Source organism: Sus scrofa, chromosome 1, assembly GCF_000003025.6.
Source record: "Sus scrofa isolate TJ Tabasco breed Duroc chromosome 1, Sscrofa11.1, whole genome shotgun sequence".
Lineage (NCBI taxonomy): Eukaryota > Metazoa > Chordata > Mammalia > Artiodactyla > Suidae > Sus > Sus scrofa.
The window spans coordinates 82,121,005-82,142,388 of record NC_010443.5 but is presented as its reverse complement, the minus strand read 5'-3'; the positions used below and the strand labels follow the sequence as shown (position 1 = coordinate 82,142,388).

The window sequence follows — 21,384 nt, the reverse complement described above, 5'->3', positions numbered from 1 at the left end:
GACTTAAAACTGAATACATGATGCCCCTTCTGTAATGTTTTAACAGTATTTTTGTTCAAATCACTTGCTGTATACCCGTGTTTCCTAGTAGAAATATTAATGTACTCATTATTTTACCCAAATTTTATACATTAATGTCGTTAATGCAATGTCAGTTAATGTATTTAATGTATCTTCTATGCACATCTATGACATTTTGATTTATTTTTTCAACATAAATTATATCCATAGGTGCCATACACTATTCAGATTCTTTTTATATAAAATTTACATAGTTATAATAAATATTCTACTCAATCAAAGAAACATATTTGCCATGCTATAAACTCACACATAAGGGAATGGACATTGGTGCTTTGGGGCCAAATTTGGAAGTGTTTGGATCAAAAATATATAACATTTCATAGAGACCACTTTGTGGAATAAACTATTAGTTTTCTGAGCCATTTCTGCTCACAATTTAAGAAAAAACAGAATACATATCATCAGGCCTTAACTTCCCCTCTATGTTTTGCTACTAAAGATATCTGGGCCTAAAGGTAAGGACACCCCTTCTAACCTGGAATCCACATTTGACCGTTCAGGAAAATACGAGATTATGCACAAAATAAGATTGCTTTCAACAGTGATACCCCTTCGTGCCTCCCTCTCCTGCTCACCTCTTATCCAAAAAAGTGCTTTCTTTTGTGTACCTCAGAGATAACTGCTACATCAGCAAGGAGAGTGTGGCCTCCGACTCCACCCAGGCTCTGCCAAATCGCTGCCTAGTGGGGCAAGTCACTCATTACTCCTGAAGCCTCATTCCCTCCTCTGCAGGACTGAGAACATTGAAATTGCTTCTCTCTAATCTCCTCTTTCTTAGTATTCAGTAGCAGATGCAAAACAGAGAGACTTTTTTAAAGGAAGAGATTGAGCTTTGTGTTTTTCTTTGTTCCATATTTTCAACACATCTTTAATAAACTAAAACCGAAATTATCCTCAGTTTTAGTTTTTCTTCCTTTCTTTTTTGTCTTTTTGGGGCCGCACCCACGGCATATGGAGGTTCCCAGGCTAGGGGTCAAATCAGAGCTGCAGCCACTGGCCTACACCAGAGACACAGCAACGCAGGATCCAAGCTGCGTCTATGACCTACACCACATCTCACAGCAACGCCAGATCCTTAACCCACTGACCGAGGCCAGGGATTGAACCCACAACCTCATGGTTCCTAGTCAGATTCATTAACCACTGAGCCATGACAAGAAATCCCTAGTTTTCATTTTTAATTCACTATGAAAAATAGGACTCATTTTGGAGATCTACAAGAAAAGTGAAAGTTCTTTTTTTTCTCCAAAGAAAAAACTTACCAATGTGTTGCTACAGTTGGGTTCAGTCTGATGGTCTCCTTGGCAGATCTGGAACCCATCAGGGATTGTGTTGATTCATGAGAAGTCTCACCCAATTATTCCTTCCCACTGAAAACACGGTCAGCATATACCAAAGGCCATTCTAGAACAATAAAAAATTATGTTAGCCATTATTAGTATTAAAAAAAAAAACTTCCTCCATGAAAACACATTGCAAGTTATATAAGCAAATGCCCAAAGATGTTCTTATGTTTAAAAATGTGTTTCACTGCTCTCCTTCCCTCCTGTAATAACCAAATAATGGGAACAATTTGTTTTCAATAGTGAAAATTGTTGGAGTAATTCGTGAGAGTGGGGGTGGAAAAAAAATGAAAGATGATCTCAAAGGCTACATCCAACTAGAAAATTTTGTTAAAAAAAAGGAGTAGTACATTGTTAGTAATTTTGCCTGTAATATAAAACTGTCCCCTTTTCCCCAGAACAAAGATCTCTTTGTCCTCACCTATGGAGCTCTGGTTGCCCAACTCTGCAAGGATTATGAAAAAGATGAAGATGTGAATAAATATTTAGACACAATGTGAGTAGAACTCTTTCATTCTTGTGGAGGTGTTGTTTCTTAAAGACCTCTGCCTTTTCCTCTCCTCTTTTGACTTCTCTTGCTCCGTTTCACCAGCACTTCTATTTCAATGAATCGCATCTCAGCACTGAAAATGATTTCTAAAGGCTGCCTTTAGGGCTGTCTGAAAGTATAAAGTAATAGGAAGGGACTTTTATTCCAGGAATAGCAATCATGCAACATATTCTTTTTTGTTAGAAGCCATTTCTTTGCTAGTTGCCTCTAAGCTAAGGATGTGGTAAAACTGAAACTGTCCTTTAAGCAATATGGTGGATCATCAAATTTGATTCTTTTCAGAAGTCTTCTGTTCTGATGTAATTCCTTCCAGAGTAAATACATGCTTACCAAGGCATAGACCATCTATGGAAGAATCTGCAAAAAAACCCCACCACTAATTAGTTTTAGTATTTTACTAATTATGTATATGTAGTAGACTGAGAGACCTTGGAGACCGGGGATTATGGGTAGAAGAAAGATTTACTGTATTCTATGTAGTGTTTTCATTATTTGAACACTTTTTACTATGCTTCACTCAAAAATATATTGAATAGGGAAAACCATTCCATCCTTTCTTTTTTTGGCCACACCTGCAGCATATGAAGTTTGGGGGCAGAGGTGTTGTCAAATCCAGGGAATTCCATATTCCATCCTTTTAAAAGTCTATTCTCCTTTATTAATGGACATTTCTGCAACTTCAACCTTTACTTTACAGAATAATTATATGATCATCAGATTACTGCCTAAAATAAAGTCTATCAACATATCCTGAACCTCTTAATTATGGATCCTGGAAAATTTGAACTGGTTAGGAGATTTAGTTAGACAGGTTAAAGAGGAAATTAAACTTAGTTGAGTATTTTATTTTAGAGCGCTTTAAAAGCATTCATTGTATTTTCAGTTGAAATACAGAAAAAAAAGACAATTATTAAGGAAATCTCAAAAGACTTTTTTTGAGCCCTGTTTCCTCCCTTTCTATATGCTTCTCCTTTATCTCCTGGAAAGTTCTTTTTCTGTGTCCTATGTTTATTCTGGTCTCCATACTTTTTTTTTTTTTTTCAATTTTTTCTTAATTGGTCAGAGGCTCTTCCTCACCTAAGTTTTTTGTTTTTTGGATTTGGGGGTTTGTTTTTTGTTTTTTGTTTTTTTGTCTTTTTAGGGCCTCACCGGGGGCATAGGGAAGTTCCCAGGCTAGGGGTCGAATCAGAGCTGCAGCTGCCAGCCTACACCACAGCCACAGCAATGCAGGAATCTGAGCTGAGTCTGTGACCTACACCACAGCTCAGGCAATGCCAGGTCCTTAACCTACCGAGTGAGGCCAGGGGTCGAACTTACATCTTCATAGATACTAGTTGAGTTTATTACTGCTGGGCCATGACAGGAACTCCAACAGGAGCTTCTTAAGCTATTTTATATATAGGTCACTCTTAAATATATGATAACGCATTTTCAGAAGTTACGTCATTTTATTTAGCCTGTTAAATTTGCATTGTTTTGTGGACAGGAAGCATAAAATGAAGAGCATCATTTATCTGAATTAAAAAAATACCTTTGGTTAGCAACTTGGTGTTCATTTTAACAAATATGAATGGCCTATTAAAGAATGTATTTTGAGAGGCTATAGAAAGGCCTTGCTATAGAAAAACAATAATTCTTATTTGGATTTCTTTAATAGCTTCTGCTGAGAGCATCTTACATTTTTAATTGATATATAAAATACCTACTTTGCAGAAACATACACCTGACCAAAGCAAGACATATGTATATACCTTGCACTGACCACAGCATTCTGGCTTCCCATCCCCATTCCCAGTGGCCAAGCCTGCAGACTTGCATAATACTTAGGAAACACTAGAAACATTTTTTTTAATCTGGGTACACTTCTTTCTGTAAAATATATGTTCTGTTCTTTAAAAGTCTTTTCAGGAGCTCCCATCATGGCGCAGTGGAAACAAATCCGACAAGGAACCATGAGGCTGCAGATTCAATCCCTGGCCTTGCTCAGTGGGTTAAGGATCTGTCATTGCCATGAGCTGTGGTGTAGGTTGCAGACTCGGCTTGGGTCTAATGTTGCTGTGGCTGTGATGTAGGCCGGCAGCTGCAGCTCCAATCCGACTCCTGGCCTGGGAACCTCCATATTCTGTGGGTGTGGCCCTAAAAAGCAAAAAAAAAAAAGAAAGAAAAAGTCTTTTCAATGTGAACTTCCTGGCTAGAATCACAACGTGTTTTTCATGAAAGGTAAGTAAGCTCAGTTGGAATCTTCTATCCACTCAGAAATATAAACAAATAATCTCATAAATTGAGTAAATTAATAAGCACTCTGACACCCCCACATCCTCCCCTAGTCACCCAGTACCTCCCCCCCACCCCTTTTTAGACCCTATGGAGCAAATACTTCCTCTATAGGTTGTGGTGTTTTTGTTTTGCTCGGCCCTTCTGTTGCTCCATTCATATTGTTTCCTTAGTCCATGTACATGTGGCTATGAAATTAAAAGACCAATTTCGTGCCAGTGGTTGGGCAAAAGCAGTCTTTTTGTATCTCCACCAATAAGGTCATATTTTCTTGACTAGATTGAAAGATTTTAGATTTATCTTATGAAAACATCTACTCTATGGTATCACATCTCATAAAATGCTTTCAGAATTGTACTTCAGGTACTATGCAAACCATTTGCTATGAGGTGAAGCTAACACAAAATACAAATACTTCCTCCCAAGTCCCATTGATATTTTTGTTCCCCCAATAAAAAGTGAATTTTCTGAACTTTGCTTTTTTTTTCTCTTCATTAAACTCAAGTGTTCCAGCTGCTGAAACAGCATGACAACAAAAATTGATTTCCCCATTCACTTCTTCACTTTCTTCTAGAGCCCAGACATACCTGCTCTCCTACCATAACTATGCTCAGAGAAGAATGAACATCCAGGTACCACACCTGTAGCAGACAACAAGTTAACTAGACCCTCATTCTGTTTCTGATAACAGCTGATGATGAGAAAGTTAGCTGTCAATGAGAAACATTAAGTTGTAGGCACCAACCTCCTTTAAGTTTAATTAAACTTAAACTTACACTGTCAAGTTGGGGCCAGCCTTGAGTCCTCAGGCTTTTTTGCTTGTAGGAAACTAATTAATATTTCTTGACTGTATTGTTCCCTGATGCTGTGCTCTGTGGGACATAGAATAAAAAGCCCTTTGCCAAATCACATTTGATTTGTCAAGTTTGGTTGACTTTGTTATCTACTCTTACAAGTGCTAAACAGATGACTCCCTTCCTGAACACGGATAGGCTTCGCTAATTACTCAAATATTATTTTCAGAGCCCACTCTTTCCTTCCAACACAGGGGGTATGGCATTGGAACACGGCTGATAGAAGACTTTTTGGCTCGATCGCGTGTGAGAAGATGCCATAGCTATTCAGAAATTGCCGACATAATTGCCCAGGTAACTGCATTTTTAGCTCTGGCACTATGTTTTGGAAATCTTTAATTCGTCCTGAGTTGGTTGGTTTTCTGCTCTGACTGAACAGGTTTCATCTGTATTAGTTTTTAGGTGCTAAGAGAGAGAATGCTGATCGAAAAGCATTTTATTTCAGCACAGAGATAAAAGCTATTGTGAACCAAGATAAACACTTCCAGGCTTTTAAACATCTATTGATTTTTCTGACCACATGGGGTATGGAGTGTATGTCCAACACTGGGGAAAAAAAAAATGTTTGTGAAGGTAAACAGAAGGGGAATGTAATAAGGCAAGATTATAACATGGATGCCTCAAACCAATGTCATAGTATAATCATTTTCATGGAGGGAGGTAATCTTTGGCTCTCTCAGAGAACATTGTTATAGCCATCTCATTTGTGGAGCAATGTTTTCCCCAGAGAAAAATTAAGCTTCCTGTGTTCCAAGAACTTCCATAGTTTTTATATATGAGAAACAACGTGGAATCATCCAGCACTAATTCAGATTCCTTAGACATAAGATGCATTGGGAAATGCATCCTTAGCCAGAATTCTTTTAATCTGAAGGCATGTAGTTATTAACCTAGTTCATTTGTGGGAAACCTCGAAAGCAGGCATGGATGTGAGATGTTTATGACATCCTCCAGGCTCTCACACTGACCAGTTAAGTCAATCTCATTCTTCTTTTCACTCCTGATCCTTATTATTATACATTGACATACTGACTCTTCACATACTGAGTGGCAGTAATAGTTCTACATAGTGATTTGTGATTCTAAATGCAATTTATCATATTTTTGCTCTTTCACCCTTACAGTATATCTGTGAAGTAGACAGAGTGGGAGTTACTGTCCCCATTTTTCAGATAAGGAAACTGAGTCCCAAAAAGAATATAATAAACATTGACTACAGTAAATGTGAAAAAAATTATATAATCAAAAACACAATCCAAATGAAAATTATCTCACTCTTTATTATTACTTTTGTTATTTTATGGCTAGTAAATCATATTTTATGGCGAGTTGATATAAAAATTCAGATCTTCCAGCCCTAGTGTAGTGAATTTACTACCACTAAACAGGTTTAAAAAATTTCTCTTTCCCTATTTGCAGAATATAACTAAAATCCTGAAGCAGTAGATTGGAAAATAAAATAATTTTTCACTAAGCCATTTCTGTGGACAATACTACAAGAATACTAGCTGTGGGAGTTCCTGCTGTGGCACAGCAGAAACGAATCCAACTACTATCCATGAGGATGCGGGTTCGATCCTTGGCCTCAATCAGTGGGTCGGGGATCTGGCGTTTTGGTGAGCTGTGGTGTAGCTAACAGATGTGGCTCGAATCCTGCATTGCTGTGCCTGTGGCATAAGCCAGCAGCTGCAGCTCCAATTCAACCTCTAGCCTGGGAATCTACATATGCCACAGGTGCAGCCCTAAAAAGCAAAAAAACAAAAACAGAAACAAAAAAAACGAAAGCAAAACAAAAAACCTAGCTGTTAGTGGAAAGCAAATATTTGAAATACATAATGTAGATGTTTGTGATCCATTGCTATAAAAAAGTGCCATTTGAATTTGGTGAGGATTGCATTGCATGATTGTATTATTTGGTAGACATTTTAACCATAGGAAGTCTTCCAGTCCATGAATATGAGAAGAGTGAGTTTTGTGCCTTATTTAATTTTTTTCGTCAGTATTTTATAATTTACAGTACAGAAGTCTTTTGCCTCATTAGGTTTATTCCTAGGGATTTCATCTTTTTTTTTTTGTGCTATTGTAAATGGAATTTTTCTTTTATTTATTTGTTTATTTATGTATTTATTTATTTATTTGGTTGGTTTTGCCATGCCCATGGCATGCACAAGTTCCTGGGCCAGGGGATTAATCCTGCACCACAGCAGCAACCCAAACTACAGCAGTGACAATGCCAGATTTTTAACCTGCTGCCCCACTGGAGAACTCTTCTTTTTTATTTTTGAGGGGTGATAGTTCATTGTTAGTGAATAGAAACAATACTGATTTTTGTATGCCGATTTTGTATTCTGCAGATTTACTGAAATTATTTATTAGCTCTAATGGTTATTTTGTGTAGTTTTTAGTGGTTTTCATATAAAAGATCATATCATCTCCAAAAAGAGATAATTTTATTTCTTCCTTTCCAATTTGGATGTATTTCTTTCTTTTCCTCGCCTAAATGCTCTTACTGGGATTTCCTGTACATTGTTGAATAGGAGTAGTAAGAGCAGGCATCATGTTACTGATCTTAGAGGAAAAGCTTTCAGTTTTTCACCACTGAGTATGGCAATGGGGAAAGAATAATTTCGTCAACAAATGGTGCTAGGAAAACATGCAAAAGAATGACCTTGACCCCTTATCTCACACAATACACAAAAACCAACTCAAAGTGGATTAAAAAACATAAGACCTGAAACTATAAATCTCCTGGAATGAACTAGAGGAAAAAGTTTCGTGACATCGGTCTTGATAATGAATTCATGGATATGACATCAGCAGCACAGGCAACAAAAACAAAATCAGCAAGTGAGATTCCGGCAAACTAAAAAGGTTCTGCACAATGAACAATCAATAGAGTGAAAAAGGCAACCTGCAGAATAGTAGAAAATACGTGCAAATCATTTATCTGAGAGGGGACTGATTTCCAAAATGCATAAGGAATTCCTATAACGCTAGTTAAACTAATAATCTAATTAAGAAGGAGACTAAGAATATTTCTCCGAAGAAAACATACAAATGGCCAACTGGGATATGAAAAAATGCTCACAGTCACTAATCATCAGGGAAATACAAATCAAAACCACAGTAAGATATCAGCTCAGGAGTTCCCATTGTGGCTCAGCAGGTTAAGAACCTGACTAGTATCCATGAAGATACAGGTTTGATCACTGGCCTCGAAGAGTGAGTTAAAGGATCTGGCATTGTGGGGAGCTGTGGTGTAGGTTGCAAATGCGATGAATCAGTGTTACTGTGGCTGTGGCATAGGCTGGCAGCTGCAGCTCCGATTTGACCCCTAGCCCATACGCCACAAGTACAGCCATTAAAAAGAAAAAGATATCAGCTCACGCTTGTCAAAATGACCCCCCACTTTTTTTTTCACCTGTTGCTAAGGATGTGGAGAAATTGGAACCCTTGCACACTGTTGATGGGAATACAAAATGTTGCTTCCACTATGGTAAACAGTAAGGAAGTTTCTCAAAACATTAAGAATATAATTACCATATGACCTAATTCCTCTTCTGGATATTTATTCAAAAGAACTGAAATTAGGATCTTGAAAAGATATTAGCACTCCTGTATTCAACTGCAACACTATTCAAGATGTGGAAACAACCTAAAAATTGATCAACGGAGGAATGGATCAAGAAATTGTAGTCAATACATAAATAGCATATTATCTAGTCTTTTAAAAAGAAAGAAATTCCCGGAGTTCCCTTCATGGCTCAGGAGTTACCAAACCTGACTAGTATGCATGAGGACACAGGTTTGACTCCTGGCCTTGCTCAGTGGGTTAAGGATCCAGCATTGCCATGAGCTGTGGTGTAGGTTGCAGACGTAGCTTGGATCTGGCCTTGCTGTGGCTGTGGTGTAGGCCGACAGCTATGACCCCTAGCATGGGAACCTCCATATGCCACAAGTGTGGCCCTAAAAGGTAAAAAAAAAAAAATTCTGTAATACAGTTACAGAATGATGAATACAGCATAATTTCCTTTATATGAGGTACCCAAAGTAGTTCAATTTATAGATTCAAAGAGTAGAATGATGGTTGCCAGTGGTTGGGGGAGGGGAGCATCCATGCTTTGATCTCCAGAGTTACTAATCAACAGGTATAAAATTTCAGTTAAGCAAGATGAATGAGTTCTAGAAGTCTATTGTACAACATTGTACAAGCTAACTATAATGTATTGTACACTTAAAAATTTGTTAAAAGGGTAGGTTTCATGCTAAGTGTTCCCACCACAATTTAAAAAAAAAAAAAAAAGCTTAAGAGTTCCCATTATGGTTCAGCGGAAATGAACCTAACTAGGATCCATGAGGATTCAGGTTCAATCCCTTGTCTCGCTCAGTGGGTCATGAATATGGCATTGCTGTCAGCTGTGGTGTGGGTTGCAGATGCAGCTCAGATCCCACGTTGCTGTGGCTGTGGCTTAGGCCGGCAACTGTAGCTCTGATTTGATCCCTAGCCTGGGAATTTCATATTTAAAAAAAAAAAATAAGCTTAAAAGAAACAGATCTGTTTAATATAAAACTAAGAACATATACAACACCCACTTTCCAAATATCTCCTCTCTAAATTTTTCATGTCTTTTTGACCTTTCTGATGTCGTATAAATTCTTCTCTCTTGTCCTGTCCTCAGTGAACCAGAAAAAGATCCACTTCCACGCCTATACAAGATTCCTGCTTATTCATGAAGAGAATATTCTGTCACCCTCACCCTTCTCCTGTGCAGGGTGCTGTCCCCTGGCTTTACTTTCCTTCAAAGGCCTGATTTCCTCTCTCTTAATCATTTTCACTTCTCCAGGAACATTGACAATATCCTTTACGTATGGGAATGGCAACATCCAATTCTAGAGCATTTTAAACACAGAGACAGGGTGAGACTTAGTTATACACTCACTCCCTGATGCTTTGCTTATAATTATTAGCTTCCATTAAAAGGTCTGGCCTTCAATAGCATTATCTCATTAATCCCTGTAAACTCTTGGAGGAGTAGGCAAGTATAAAAAGTTCCAGAGCTGGTGTTAGAGGAAAGTGGGGCAAGGTCAGAGGAAGTCTGCATAGTCCCATGCTGCCCATGGAGCATAGCAGAATAAGGAACAGAACCTAATGGTGTGGCTTTTGCTTGGCTGCTCTCTCAGACCATGCACTTTGACACAACATCATTGTCACCCTTCCCGAGTACCTACTGTATACCTACATACGGTTTCCATAGCAGTCATGATTGCTCTCCTGGTTCCAGAGAAGGAAAGAGAGAAAGAGGATGCATTTGAAGGCAATTGTCGAGGTGAAGAAATCTATGCCTGTATTAGTGAAGTGGTTCTTTTACGAGCTGACTGGTGAAAGACTGCTGGTAGGAACAGATCTGTTGACTTCAGGTCTTACTCTAAACTCCTCTGCCTCTGGGAGGAGACAAGTATGTGACTTCGGGTATTAATGACATGCCCCTCTCTCGTTTGCCTTTTCCACAGGGCAAATGGTCACTCTGTCACTAGGCTTCTGGCAAGTTCCTTTGACCTGCTTTAACCTTAAGTTGCACCATCTAGTGGTTAGAAAAGAAATCTCATGACAAAGGCTATGGATCCAAAAAGTCTTTAGTCAGTCTTACTTTTATATAAAAAAGAGATAGGATGATTCTGAAGTTAACTTCCTGCAATGTTAAACTGTATGCATTTTAAAATGTGATTTTATATGCAAGTTTACTTTTTGTGGTTATTGCCTCATAAGTACAACTATAAATTTTATTTTGTCTTTTTTGTTTTGTTTCATTTTGTCTTTCAAGGCCGCAAGTGCGGCATATGGAAGTTCCCAGGCCAGGGGTCAAATTGGAGCTGCAGCTGCTGTCCTACACAACAGCCATAGCAACAGCAGATCCAAGTGACATCTGTGACCTAAACCTCAGCTCCCGGCAACACTGGATCCTGAACCTACTGAGTGGGGCCAGGGATCAAACTGTCATCCTCATGGATACTAGTCAGGTTTGTTTCCACTGAGCCACAGTGGGAACTCCCCAACTATAGGTTTTTTGTTTTTTTTTTTTGTCTTTTTGCTATTTCTTGGGCCGCTCCCATGGCACATGGAGGTTCCCAGGCTAGGGGTCGAATCGGAGCTGTAGCCACCGGCCTACGCCAGAGCCACAGCAACGCGGGATCTGAGCCACGTCTGCGACCTACACCACAGCTCACGGCAACGCCAGATCGTTAACCCACTGAGCAAGTGCAGGGACCGAACCCGCAACCTCATGGTTCCTAGTCGGATTCGCTAACCACTGCACCACGACGGGAACTCCCCCAACTATAAGTTTTAAATAAGACAAAATTTATAAAAATTGTCAGCAGCATTATAGCATATGATATGCAGCAACAGGTGACATTTAAAAACATGAGTAATACAGTCCTTTTCAGAAAAGTGCAAAGTAATTACCACCTATTATCTATTTTTCCACTACAAGAGGCTTGGGAAGTAAAAAAAGGCATCTCTCATTAGCCCCATTTTACTGATGATGTAACTGAGACTTAGGTGGCGTCACCAAAACACATAGTAAGAAAAGCCAGCTTAGAAGTGATTTCTCCTGACCTTATTCCAGTGCTTTTTCCAAAAATAATTGCTTCTTTAAAATATACCTTTGAATAGGCAGTTCCTCTTGTGGCGCAGTGGAAATGAATCCGACTAGGAACCATAAGGTTGCGGGTTTGATCCCTGGCCTTGCTCAGTGGGTTAAGGATCTGGTGTTGCCATGAGCTGTGGTGTAGGTCCCAGACAAGGCTCTAATCTGGCATTTCTGTGGCTATGGCATAGGCTGGTGGCTACAGCTCTGATTCGACCCCTAGCCTGGGAACCTCCATATGCTGCAGGTGCGGCCCTCAAAAAAAGACAAAAAGACAAAATAAAATATACCTTCAACTAGAACTCTCTCTCTCTCTCTCTGCATATATACACACACAACTGAATCACTCTGCTGTGCTCTAGAAACTAACACAACATTAAATCAACTATACTTCAATAAAAAATAAAATATACCTTTGAAGGTTTTTTTCCTACTATGACCATCATTCTGAGAAAAATGAAAATGTGGAATTTGTGATAGAGTTACCATAACTGATTTTAGTTGTAGTAATGAAATATTAGTTTAACCTAACAGGCATAATTCCTTATGTTTATTATAAGAGCAAGTAGAAAATAAAATTGTACTTCTCTCTGGTTTAAGGTCTAAAAAAGCAACTCCTTAGTTACACAAAAATATATTTCATGGTTTCCAAATGAATTAATGATAAAAGTTTTGTTATTAGAAGAAGCTAATTGGAGATGAACTTGATCATTTACATTAAGACAATCATAAAGGAGAGGCTTGATAAGAAATATTATAATGTTGCTTTTAAAAGTAATTTAGAAGTTCCCACTGTGGCTCAGTGGAAATGAACCTGACTGGTATCCATGAAGATGCGGGTGGGAGTTCCCATCGTGGTGCATCAGAAACGAATCAGACTAGGAACCATGAGATTTCGGGTTCAATCCCTGGCCTGGCTCAGTGGGTTAAGGATCCAGTGTTCCCATGAACTGTGGCGTAGGTTGCAGACGAGGCTCGGATCTGGCATTGCTGTGGTTGTGTTGTAGGCCGGCAGCTGTACCTCCAATTAGACCATGCCTGGGAACCTCCAAATGCCGCAGGTGTGGCCGTAAAAAGAAAAAGAAAAAAAAAAAAAAAGCCTGAGGATGAGGGTTCCATCCCTGGCCTTGCTCAGTAGGTTAAAGATCCATGTTGCAATGAGCTGTGGTGTAGGTCGCAGATGGGCCTCGAATCCAGCGTTGCTGTGGCCTGTGGCTGTGGCAATGGTATAGGCTGGGGGCTGCAGCTCCGATTCAACCCCTAGCCTGGGAACTTCCATATGCTGCACATAAGAAGCTTGGATTCTCTTTGGGTTCAGAGCAGTGGTCTAACCAGTCCAATGTAGTGTAGATTAAAATGTAAGAGTCCACATCCTGCTCAGCCACATTCCCACGATGTGACCTTAAGCAAGTCATTTATCTTATCTGAACGCTGTATCTATTAGAGGAGCCATATCTGTTAGAGGAGCCATCTTCCAGGTACTGCTTCCCTAGCTAACCTCTGGACATGAAACTATAATCATAAGTAGGTGAGTGTGTTGATTGTAGCTTCCAAAGACTCCTTCAGAGCATCCATGCCTTCTAGTTACTGATAATGGTTGCAAATACTTGACCTGACACAAACTCGGTTCATCAAAGCTGGGAAAATTTTTTACTGTCAGGTCAATGTCATTATGATGGTTGCTCTGAGGGACATAGTAGGAAACCATAATTTTTCAGTACAAACATTACATCATTGGTACTGTCCCAATAAGATGAATTTTTTAAATAGAGAAAAATATGATAATAACATATATTACAAATAGAAAAAGACTTGTAAAACTTGAAATTCTCATCCTTATGTTAAAAAACTGAAACTCAATATATTGTGCTTATCGGAAATTCTGGAAAGCAAAGATGAGATTTTTTTCCTTTGAATAATATAAATTGAAAACTTGGAAAGGTAAGAGAACTCGTGACCAACCTTACTGAGAATATCTTTATTATGAAAATAGAGCAACGGAAGTCTGCATTTTAATTTAATGTTTTAATCAGTCTGTGACACTCAATTTTACTGTGCCTGTTAATCTTCCAAGAATTTGATGCTGGTCAGCTTTTGTATATATTTCGATTCTCCATCCAACTAGGGCAAAAATGTTTTACAAAGAATGAAAAGAATGTGAAGTTCTCTCGAGTTACGGTAATACATGTAAAATGTGACTTGATACTTTCTTGTATTATCCAGTGAAGTTACAGTTCATTTCTGGGGAGTTTCATTTCCCCATCACATCTGTAAGTTTTTCAAAGAGAGGGATAATTTCTGGCATTCTTGGGGTTTGGCCCAACACATTATAGATATTTATTAAATATTGTTGAAGTGAAAATTTTTTTGGGGGGGCTCTTTTTAGGGCCACATTTGCAGCATATGGATGTCCCCAGGCTAGGGGTCAAATTGGTGCTACAGCCACCAGCCTACACCACCGCCATAGCAAAGCAGGATCCAAGATGCATCTGTGACCTACACCACAGCTAACTGTGACTCGGGATCCTTAACCCACTGAGTGAGGCAAGGGGTAGAATCCACATCCTCACGGTTGCTAATCGGGTTCGTTAACCGCAGAGCCATGATGGGAACTCCTGTCCAAGTGAATTTTGAAAATATCTGAAGATTTTTTACCTATCTAAACCCTGTTGCTCCTCCTCTTCTGTCCAGAAGGGGGCAGTGGTTCACATTCATCTCGAAATTAAAGCCTTTTATCCCTTCCCCTCTGACCCTAATCTGCAATATTTCAAGCAATATTTACTACAATGAAATTCCTCCAATGCTCCAAAAGTGTATGGCTACTCCCAATAACAAATCAGCAATAACAAGATTTGAGTTACAATAGGATCCTGGACAGGAAAATAACCGTCATTAAATAATACACAGTGAACTCATTTTGATAATTTTATTGAAACCTTTTTTTTCTCCATGATATATATGAGAATGGAAAGTTCCAGGAGAAGAGGAAGATTAATTCTTGCTACACTGATGTCAATTGTGATTACAAACAGCAAGCATTTAAATAGGTAATCAGGAGTTCCCGTCGCGGCGCAGCGGTTAACGAATCCGACTAGGAACCATGGGGTTGCGGGTTTGATCCCTGCCCTTGCTCAGTGGGTTAATGATCCGGCATTGCTGTGAGCTGTGGTGTAGGTTGCAGACGCGGCTCGGATCCCGCGTTGCTGTGGCTCTGGCGTAGGGCGGTGGCTACAGCTCCAATTCGACCCCTAGCCTGGGAACCTCCATATGCCACAGAAGTGGCCCAAAAAAATAGCAAAAAGACAAAAAAAAAAAAAAATAGGTAATCAAATCATTAGATATTACATTTCACTTGACTTAATGGATACATAGCTCTTCCAGTTTATTATGAGGGCGAATAGAAAATACAATTATTGTACCTTTCTTTAAGATCTACAAAAACTTCTTAGTTACACAAAAATATGCCTCATTATTTCCAGATGCACTTACAGTAGGTTTTATTGTGAGGAGAAGCTAGAGACAAAATTGATCATTTAAATAAGTCATTCCATTTATCGTGGAAAATATTTGAAATATATCCAAAACTCATCATGGAGCCAAACTGCATGAGGTAGACTCCTTTATGCTGCCAATATGTGGGTTATATCAGGTCATAGGGGCTTATTGTAAGATTATTCTGGGACACAATAGCTAAGCCTCGTGAAAGAGCAGAAATTCAGTCTATCTTGTCATCTTAATAGCAGGCATTTGTGGTTTCTTACTTAAACCTCCTGCCACTTTAGTGACTCAGCTACTCTGATTACAATGCTCTTGCAGGCTATCTGCACACCTGGCTCTATTCTTCCTTATCTTCTCTCCACCTCAGGAATCTGCCACCTCACAGATTTTGCTACCTCATGGCTTCTGTTTAATGTCTTTTCTCCAGGCATTTTTGTCTTCTGCCCAGTCACCCAGATTGTGACTCTCTCTGTGTGCCTCAGGTTTAAAGTCCCCCAAAGAGAGCCTCTGGCCTCGGCAGGCAGTCACTAGCCCTCTATCAGGTAGAGTTTTCATGCTAAGCCACTTCCAGGCCCATAGCCAAACTGTGGACTGACCATCCTTGTGCATTATCTGAGGCCAAAGCAACAGGGTAACATATCTTAGGGAATTCCTCAGGAAAGGCATCTGGGTATGAAAAACACCCTGAGATTTCCCCCAAATGAGGGAAAGTAATTGGCAAAGATCTTGTTCTTCCTGTCTAAGAAATTAGTAGCAGTAATTTATGAGTCTTATTTACCCATGAACACTCCGCGCAGTTCCTTCACCTCACTGATGCCGGTATTTGTTTTTCTCTGTTTCAGAGGCTAGAATTCCTGTAGAGAATAGTGTAGTGTGCTCCATTTAGCATGCTAAATATAAGGAACTGAAGTAGAGAATTGTCATTGTTCTGTATTTCACAGATAATAAGTAAGCAAATCTTTCCCCCCCAAAAAATGTTTCCCCTAGGAAGCAGTCCAAGTGAAACCACATTGTTAGTTTAACGTATTTTAGACGATTAGCAAGAGAGGGGCAGACATTTCTCAAAACAGTAAACTCAGAAGGATGCTTTGGTGGAAGAGAGATAACCACATTTTCCAAAGAAAAATTCAACACTAGATGGTGTTAGGTTTTTCTTTTGAATTTCTTACAAAGGAACCAATCATAAAAGTTCTGGTCCTCTAATCCTATGGGGCTTTTGCTTTTGTTTTTCTCAATCTCTTGCAGTCTTTTCTCTTGGCATTCTGTGGTTTTTTCCAGAGAATGTTACCAGAGATGACCTGACTTTTTTTAGGTGAATAGGAAAACTGCCAGGTGAAACTAATTTGAACCAGGCCATTCAAGTCAGAGACATCAGTATATTTTAGAGTATTTCTCTCTTAAAAACAGTTTTGTTCCTTATGCTTCTGTATTTTACTTTCCTCTTTTCTTTTTTTCTGATTACATTTGGCTTCCTTCATTTTCTAAACAAGGTACTTTTTTAAAGAAACACTTTGCCCCAAAGTCACCGTATTTCACAATTCTGCGTGAAAGCCTAAATGGAGTGTGCCCAAGTACGGTACATGACACTCAGATTGCGTCGATATAAGCCTGTGCTCAAAATGGGGAGGCTTTTGTCTGCCCTTTGAGCGTTTTTCTTTTACTAGGATGAACATTTAAATCTCAGCTTTAAAGTTGCCTCACCTCACACACCACCAAACCCGCCCCCCACCCCCATCCCTCCAGGCTCACAGACGCACATCCCTTTCTTTTACACACTCCTTACTTAAAGGGATAGACGAAGAGATGCAGCCTGAATGGCATAAAATAGAGAGAGCATTTTTATTGCAGGCAACGCCTGCCCTTTATTAAATCTCTCACTGAGAGGGAGGGCTGGTTAGCACTGCGATGATCCCCTCAGAAGGTAACTGCTTGCTGCTTTCACCGCTCCAGGACTGGGAGCACAGCACTGCGCCGCCTAGTGATGGGCATCACCTGATGCTAATATGCCCTGGCTCCGCCTTCCTCCTTCAGCTCTCCTACCAATGGAGGCCACCCTCTCCACTCAGCTCCAATCTGTCCACCTCAGACAACTCAGTGACAACCTGCCAGGGATCTTGACGCTGCAGGGTGGGAAAGGAGGGGATCCAGGATGAGTACCACGAATGTCCCCTCCATCAGACAGCTAACTGATGCTGGTGCTTACAACAGAGGCGGGTAGTTACAAAGACACCCCCCCCATTCTAAAATATTTAGGTATCTTGCCAATGTTTTATACTAGAATAAGTTATAAAGAGATGTTTGAGGATTTAGCTATTCTGGTAGAGGCCTCCCACCCTCAAGCAGAGGACTTAAATGGGAAATGGACGTCCTGGAATGGGGAAGCCAGGCATTCCTTCCCTGTGACTTCCGCAAGGAACTGAAGGGGTGAGGAGAAGTCAAACCCCGAGCTTCGTCTTTGATCAGAAGAGTCTGGGCAGACCTGGAGGGTCGTTTTCACAACAGATGGTGTGGCAGCTGGAGACCAGGTCCTAGGGCTTCTGAGTGCAGAGCAGGCAGGGGCGGGGCCAGGGCTAAAGCGCCGGGAGCCTCAGCCTCGGAAGCTAATCAGATTACAGATGAATAGGCTTAGATAGAACTTTTTTTTTTTTTTTTTTTTTTTTTTTTTTTGTCTTTTTGTCTTTTTAGGGCCGCCCCGTGCACACGGAAGTTGCCAGGGGTCAAATCAGAGCTACAGTTGCCAGCCTACACCACAGCCACAGCCACGTAGGATCCGAACCGCATTTGCAAACTACAACGCATCTCAGGGCAAGGCTTAACCACTGAGCGAGGCCGGAAATCAAACCCGCATCCTCATAAATACTAATCATGTTCATTACTGCTGAGACAGGTTGGGAACTCCCAAGAACATTTAACTTTGCTGTTAATTACTACTTTTCAAATGCTAACTCACAATTCAGTGGTAGGGGCCAACCGAATTTCTTTACTTATTCCACATTTCCCAACAAACGATGTTAAAATCAGTGGGAGCCCTAGATAAACACGGATGGAATTCCACAGACGTCACAGCACACATCACACAGCATTCCAGAGAAGGCTGGCCTCACAGTTAGCTGAATGTCAGGCCATTTTCCTCTTTAGTAACATTTTTGAGCAGGGAAGATGGGAGTGGAAAAAATTAAAAAGAAAGAAAATCCCTTTGTAGTCATGAAAGTCTCAGTATTTTTTAAATAAGGATCAACAGCAAAAGGAACACATAAAATCTTTTGAAAATACTTACCATTTGGTCCAGAAATATGGCAACTGAATTATTAGAAATAAGAAACTGGTTGAAACAAACAGATCCATTTAGGCTTAATTCCCCCCTCTGAGCAGGCAAGAACTGCCTTATATAAACACCCACACACTGGATCTGTTCCCCTTTGTACCCCTGGGAGGGGTGAAAGAAGAAAAGCACGTAGGATGTTTTCTTTTGTGGAAAAGCTTGTGTGCATAACCACAAGGCCTGTGGATTCTGCAGACTGATGAGGTCTAACCCAAAAGACTGCATCCATTACCTGTGACAGATTTCCATTATGAAGGCAAGGCACCTGCAGGAAAATGACCCGTAAACTTTTATAACAACTGCGTTATTGTAACATTCCTTTTTTTTTAGTCAGAGAGAAGTATCTCTTAAGGCTCAATGCTCAGTAAATTCTGCAAGTTATCTCTTCTTACTTAGGAATGTCCATCTTCCACTCCCAGTTCATGATCGAGCCTTATGGGAAAACCGGCTTTCTCTAGGCATCTTGTCTCCATGGCACTGTTACCAAAGATATTCTGGGGGCAGTGTTCAGTCTTCCAGATACCTCCACACATAGAAGTCTAGGCTGTCCTAACTTTCCATTGGAGATTTTTGGTTTTATGTCTATTGCATAACTTACTTGGATGAAACTTGTGGAAGACGGACTTAGGAAACAAACCTAAGTGTGTGGATTGAAAATAGCAACAGCATTTCAATAATGGAACTGTTTACAATGAAATTCCTTACCAGGAGATGAAAACTATAGAGAAAATACTATAGGAAACAAATCCCCAAAGGCTAAAGCATGTTCTATCCGAGCCTAAAGATTCAGAGACATGTCAGGAAAGGCAGCCACACTCTGTGTCATCCATGTTTGTTCATGTCAGAAGTAAGAGTATGTCCAGACTTTCCCTGACCTTTCAGTGATGCTCCAGGGTGATGGTTATGAATCCTGACTGCTCAATGAATCACCTGGTGTTTCCCCTCAAAATCTTGATGCCCAGACCCTAATTTTGACCAATGAAATCATAGTCTCTGGGAAGTAAGACCAGCATCAGAACTTTTTAAATACTCTGCAAGTGATCTCAGTGGGCATCCACTCTTCTTAGAGCAAGGGTTTCAAATTGTGTTCTTTGGTGCTCTAGGGTGATCCTTGCTATGGAGGCCAAGTGGTTTGGGAGGACTGCTGCTCCTCCAGGGCTTCAGTCCAGATTCTTCCAGAGGACAACTCATTCTATTTCCTTTAAGTGTTTCAAATCAAATAAAAGGTCATTGGGAAAAAAGTGGAACACACTAGAGAGATCTAATCAAGGAAAGTGTTGATTGAAACAAAGCCCATCAGTGATTGGGAAAACTAGCTTCTCTCTCGGGAGAAGCTAAGGAGAGAAGCCGTGTCTTCCAGGACCTTTACGCCAAAGAAAATGGAAATTGATGAAACACTAGTTCATAACTGCATATATGTAACTATAGATTTCTTTCTTTCTTTTTTCTTTTCTTTTCACAGCTGCACTTGTGTCATATGGAAGTTCCCCAGCCAGGGGTGGAATCAGAGCTGCAGCTGCAGGCCTGCATTACAGCTTACGGCAACACTGGGTCTTCAACCTGCTGAGTGAGGCCAGGGATCGAACCCACATCTTCGAGACTATGTCACTATGTCAGGTTCTTAACTTGCCACAATGGGAATTCCTAACTGCTTTACTTCATATGTTTTAGTTCATAAACAGTGGTCAGTGAAACCCACTCACAGTTAGCCAACTGTTTAAGGAAGCACGCCTTTTAAAAACACTGATACTATCCCACATGTTTCCCCCCATGGCATAAATACACACAAAATCCCTGGGAGAAATCATCTCGATTTGTTGATACCATCAGCAATCATTATTATTACAGAAGCACATCCCTTCTGCTAAAATCTAATAATAAAATGGTTACAGTGCAGCTAGTCATCATTTGATAGGTTATATACTCTGCCAGAGGATGCATATATTTTGAGATATTTTCTAAAGCAAATTATTCAACATCACCTGAGTTGCTATTTTTCTTACTTATCTTATTCCTTGAAATGTCCTAGAGAATGTGATTGGGTAAATTAATTCATTTTCCCCAATTTAATCTCAGTTTTCATTACAGTTCAAAACTTGAAAAGTTTTTTTTCCCAATGCCTTTAAAAGGCATTGGTGTGGCTATTTAGGGTCAGGAAATTTGAAACTATAAAAAGAGAGCTATTTGTACAGACAGGAAGACATGGCCCTAAAAGATACAAAAATTAAGGTCTGAAGACTGTTCTAAGTCTTTAATGAAATATCCATTGCTGAAAATTCCTTCTTTATCAGTTGTCATTTTTAACAAAAGAAATAAACTAGGAAACCTTATTAATATAATGAACTAGAAGCATAGTTTGAGCATAACTCAAAACTATTTCAAATATCTAGAAACCCAATGTGAAAAAAAAAACTATGCAGAAAGGGAAAGAGGCCAGGGGCTCAGACAAAGGCCAGGAAACTTGAAGGCAGACATCAACTCCCAGAAGGACACTAGGAAGCCAACTGACCGGGAACTCATCTGCTACTGGCCTTAACATTTAAGATGACAGAATTGAAAATATGCTGATGTACTAATTCAATACTAATATTACAAGGGAGGAAACTTGCTTTAAAAAATTAAATGAATACTTGAGGTTATACCAACCTGGAGCAGCATTTCTGTAGTAGAAGTTAAGAGCCAGACTAACTCAGGTCCAAATTTAAGCTCCATCTCATATCTAAGACAATTCTTAGTATTCAGTGCTATTCATAAAAATGGAAACAATATATCTCTTTCCCAGTATGCTTGTGAAATTTTAAATATAAATCCT

General features: G+C 39.7%; 2 protein-coding genes across 2 annotated transcripts in view; one reads left to right on the top strand and one right to left on the bottom strand.

Moving 5' to 3' along the window:
* The window catches only part of TRAPPC3L (trafficking protein particle complex 3 like), a 44,449-nt gene that overhangs the window by 3,030 nt on the left and 20,035 nt on the right, over window positions 1-21,384 (top strand). Inside the window, exons 2-3 of the mRNA XM_021091590.1 lie at window positions 1,826-1,923; window positions 5,300-5,399. Coding sequence (XP_020947249.1) covers window positions 1,826-1,923; window positions 5,300-5,399 — 198 coding nt within the window. The remainder of the gene's footprint in view (window positions 1-1,825; window positions 1,924-5,299; window positions 5,400-21,384) is intronic.
* The window catches only part of FAM26D (family with sequence similarity 26 member D), a 44,815-nt gene that overhangs the window by 11,961 nt on the left and 11,470 nt on the right, over window positions 1-21,384 (bottom strand). Inside the window, exon 2 of the mRNA XM_021091581.1 lies at window positions 1,347-1,488. Within this exon, the coding sequence (XP_020947240.1) occupies window positions 1,347-1,405 (59 nt within the window). The 5' untranslated portion in view covers window positions 1,406-1,488. The remainder of the gene's footprint in view (window positions 1-1,346; window positions 1,489-21,384) is intronic.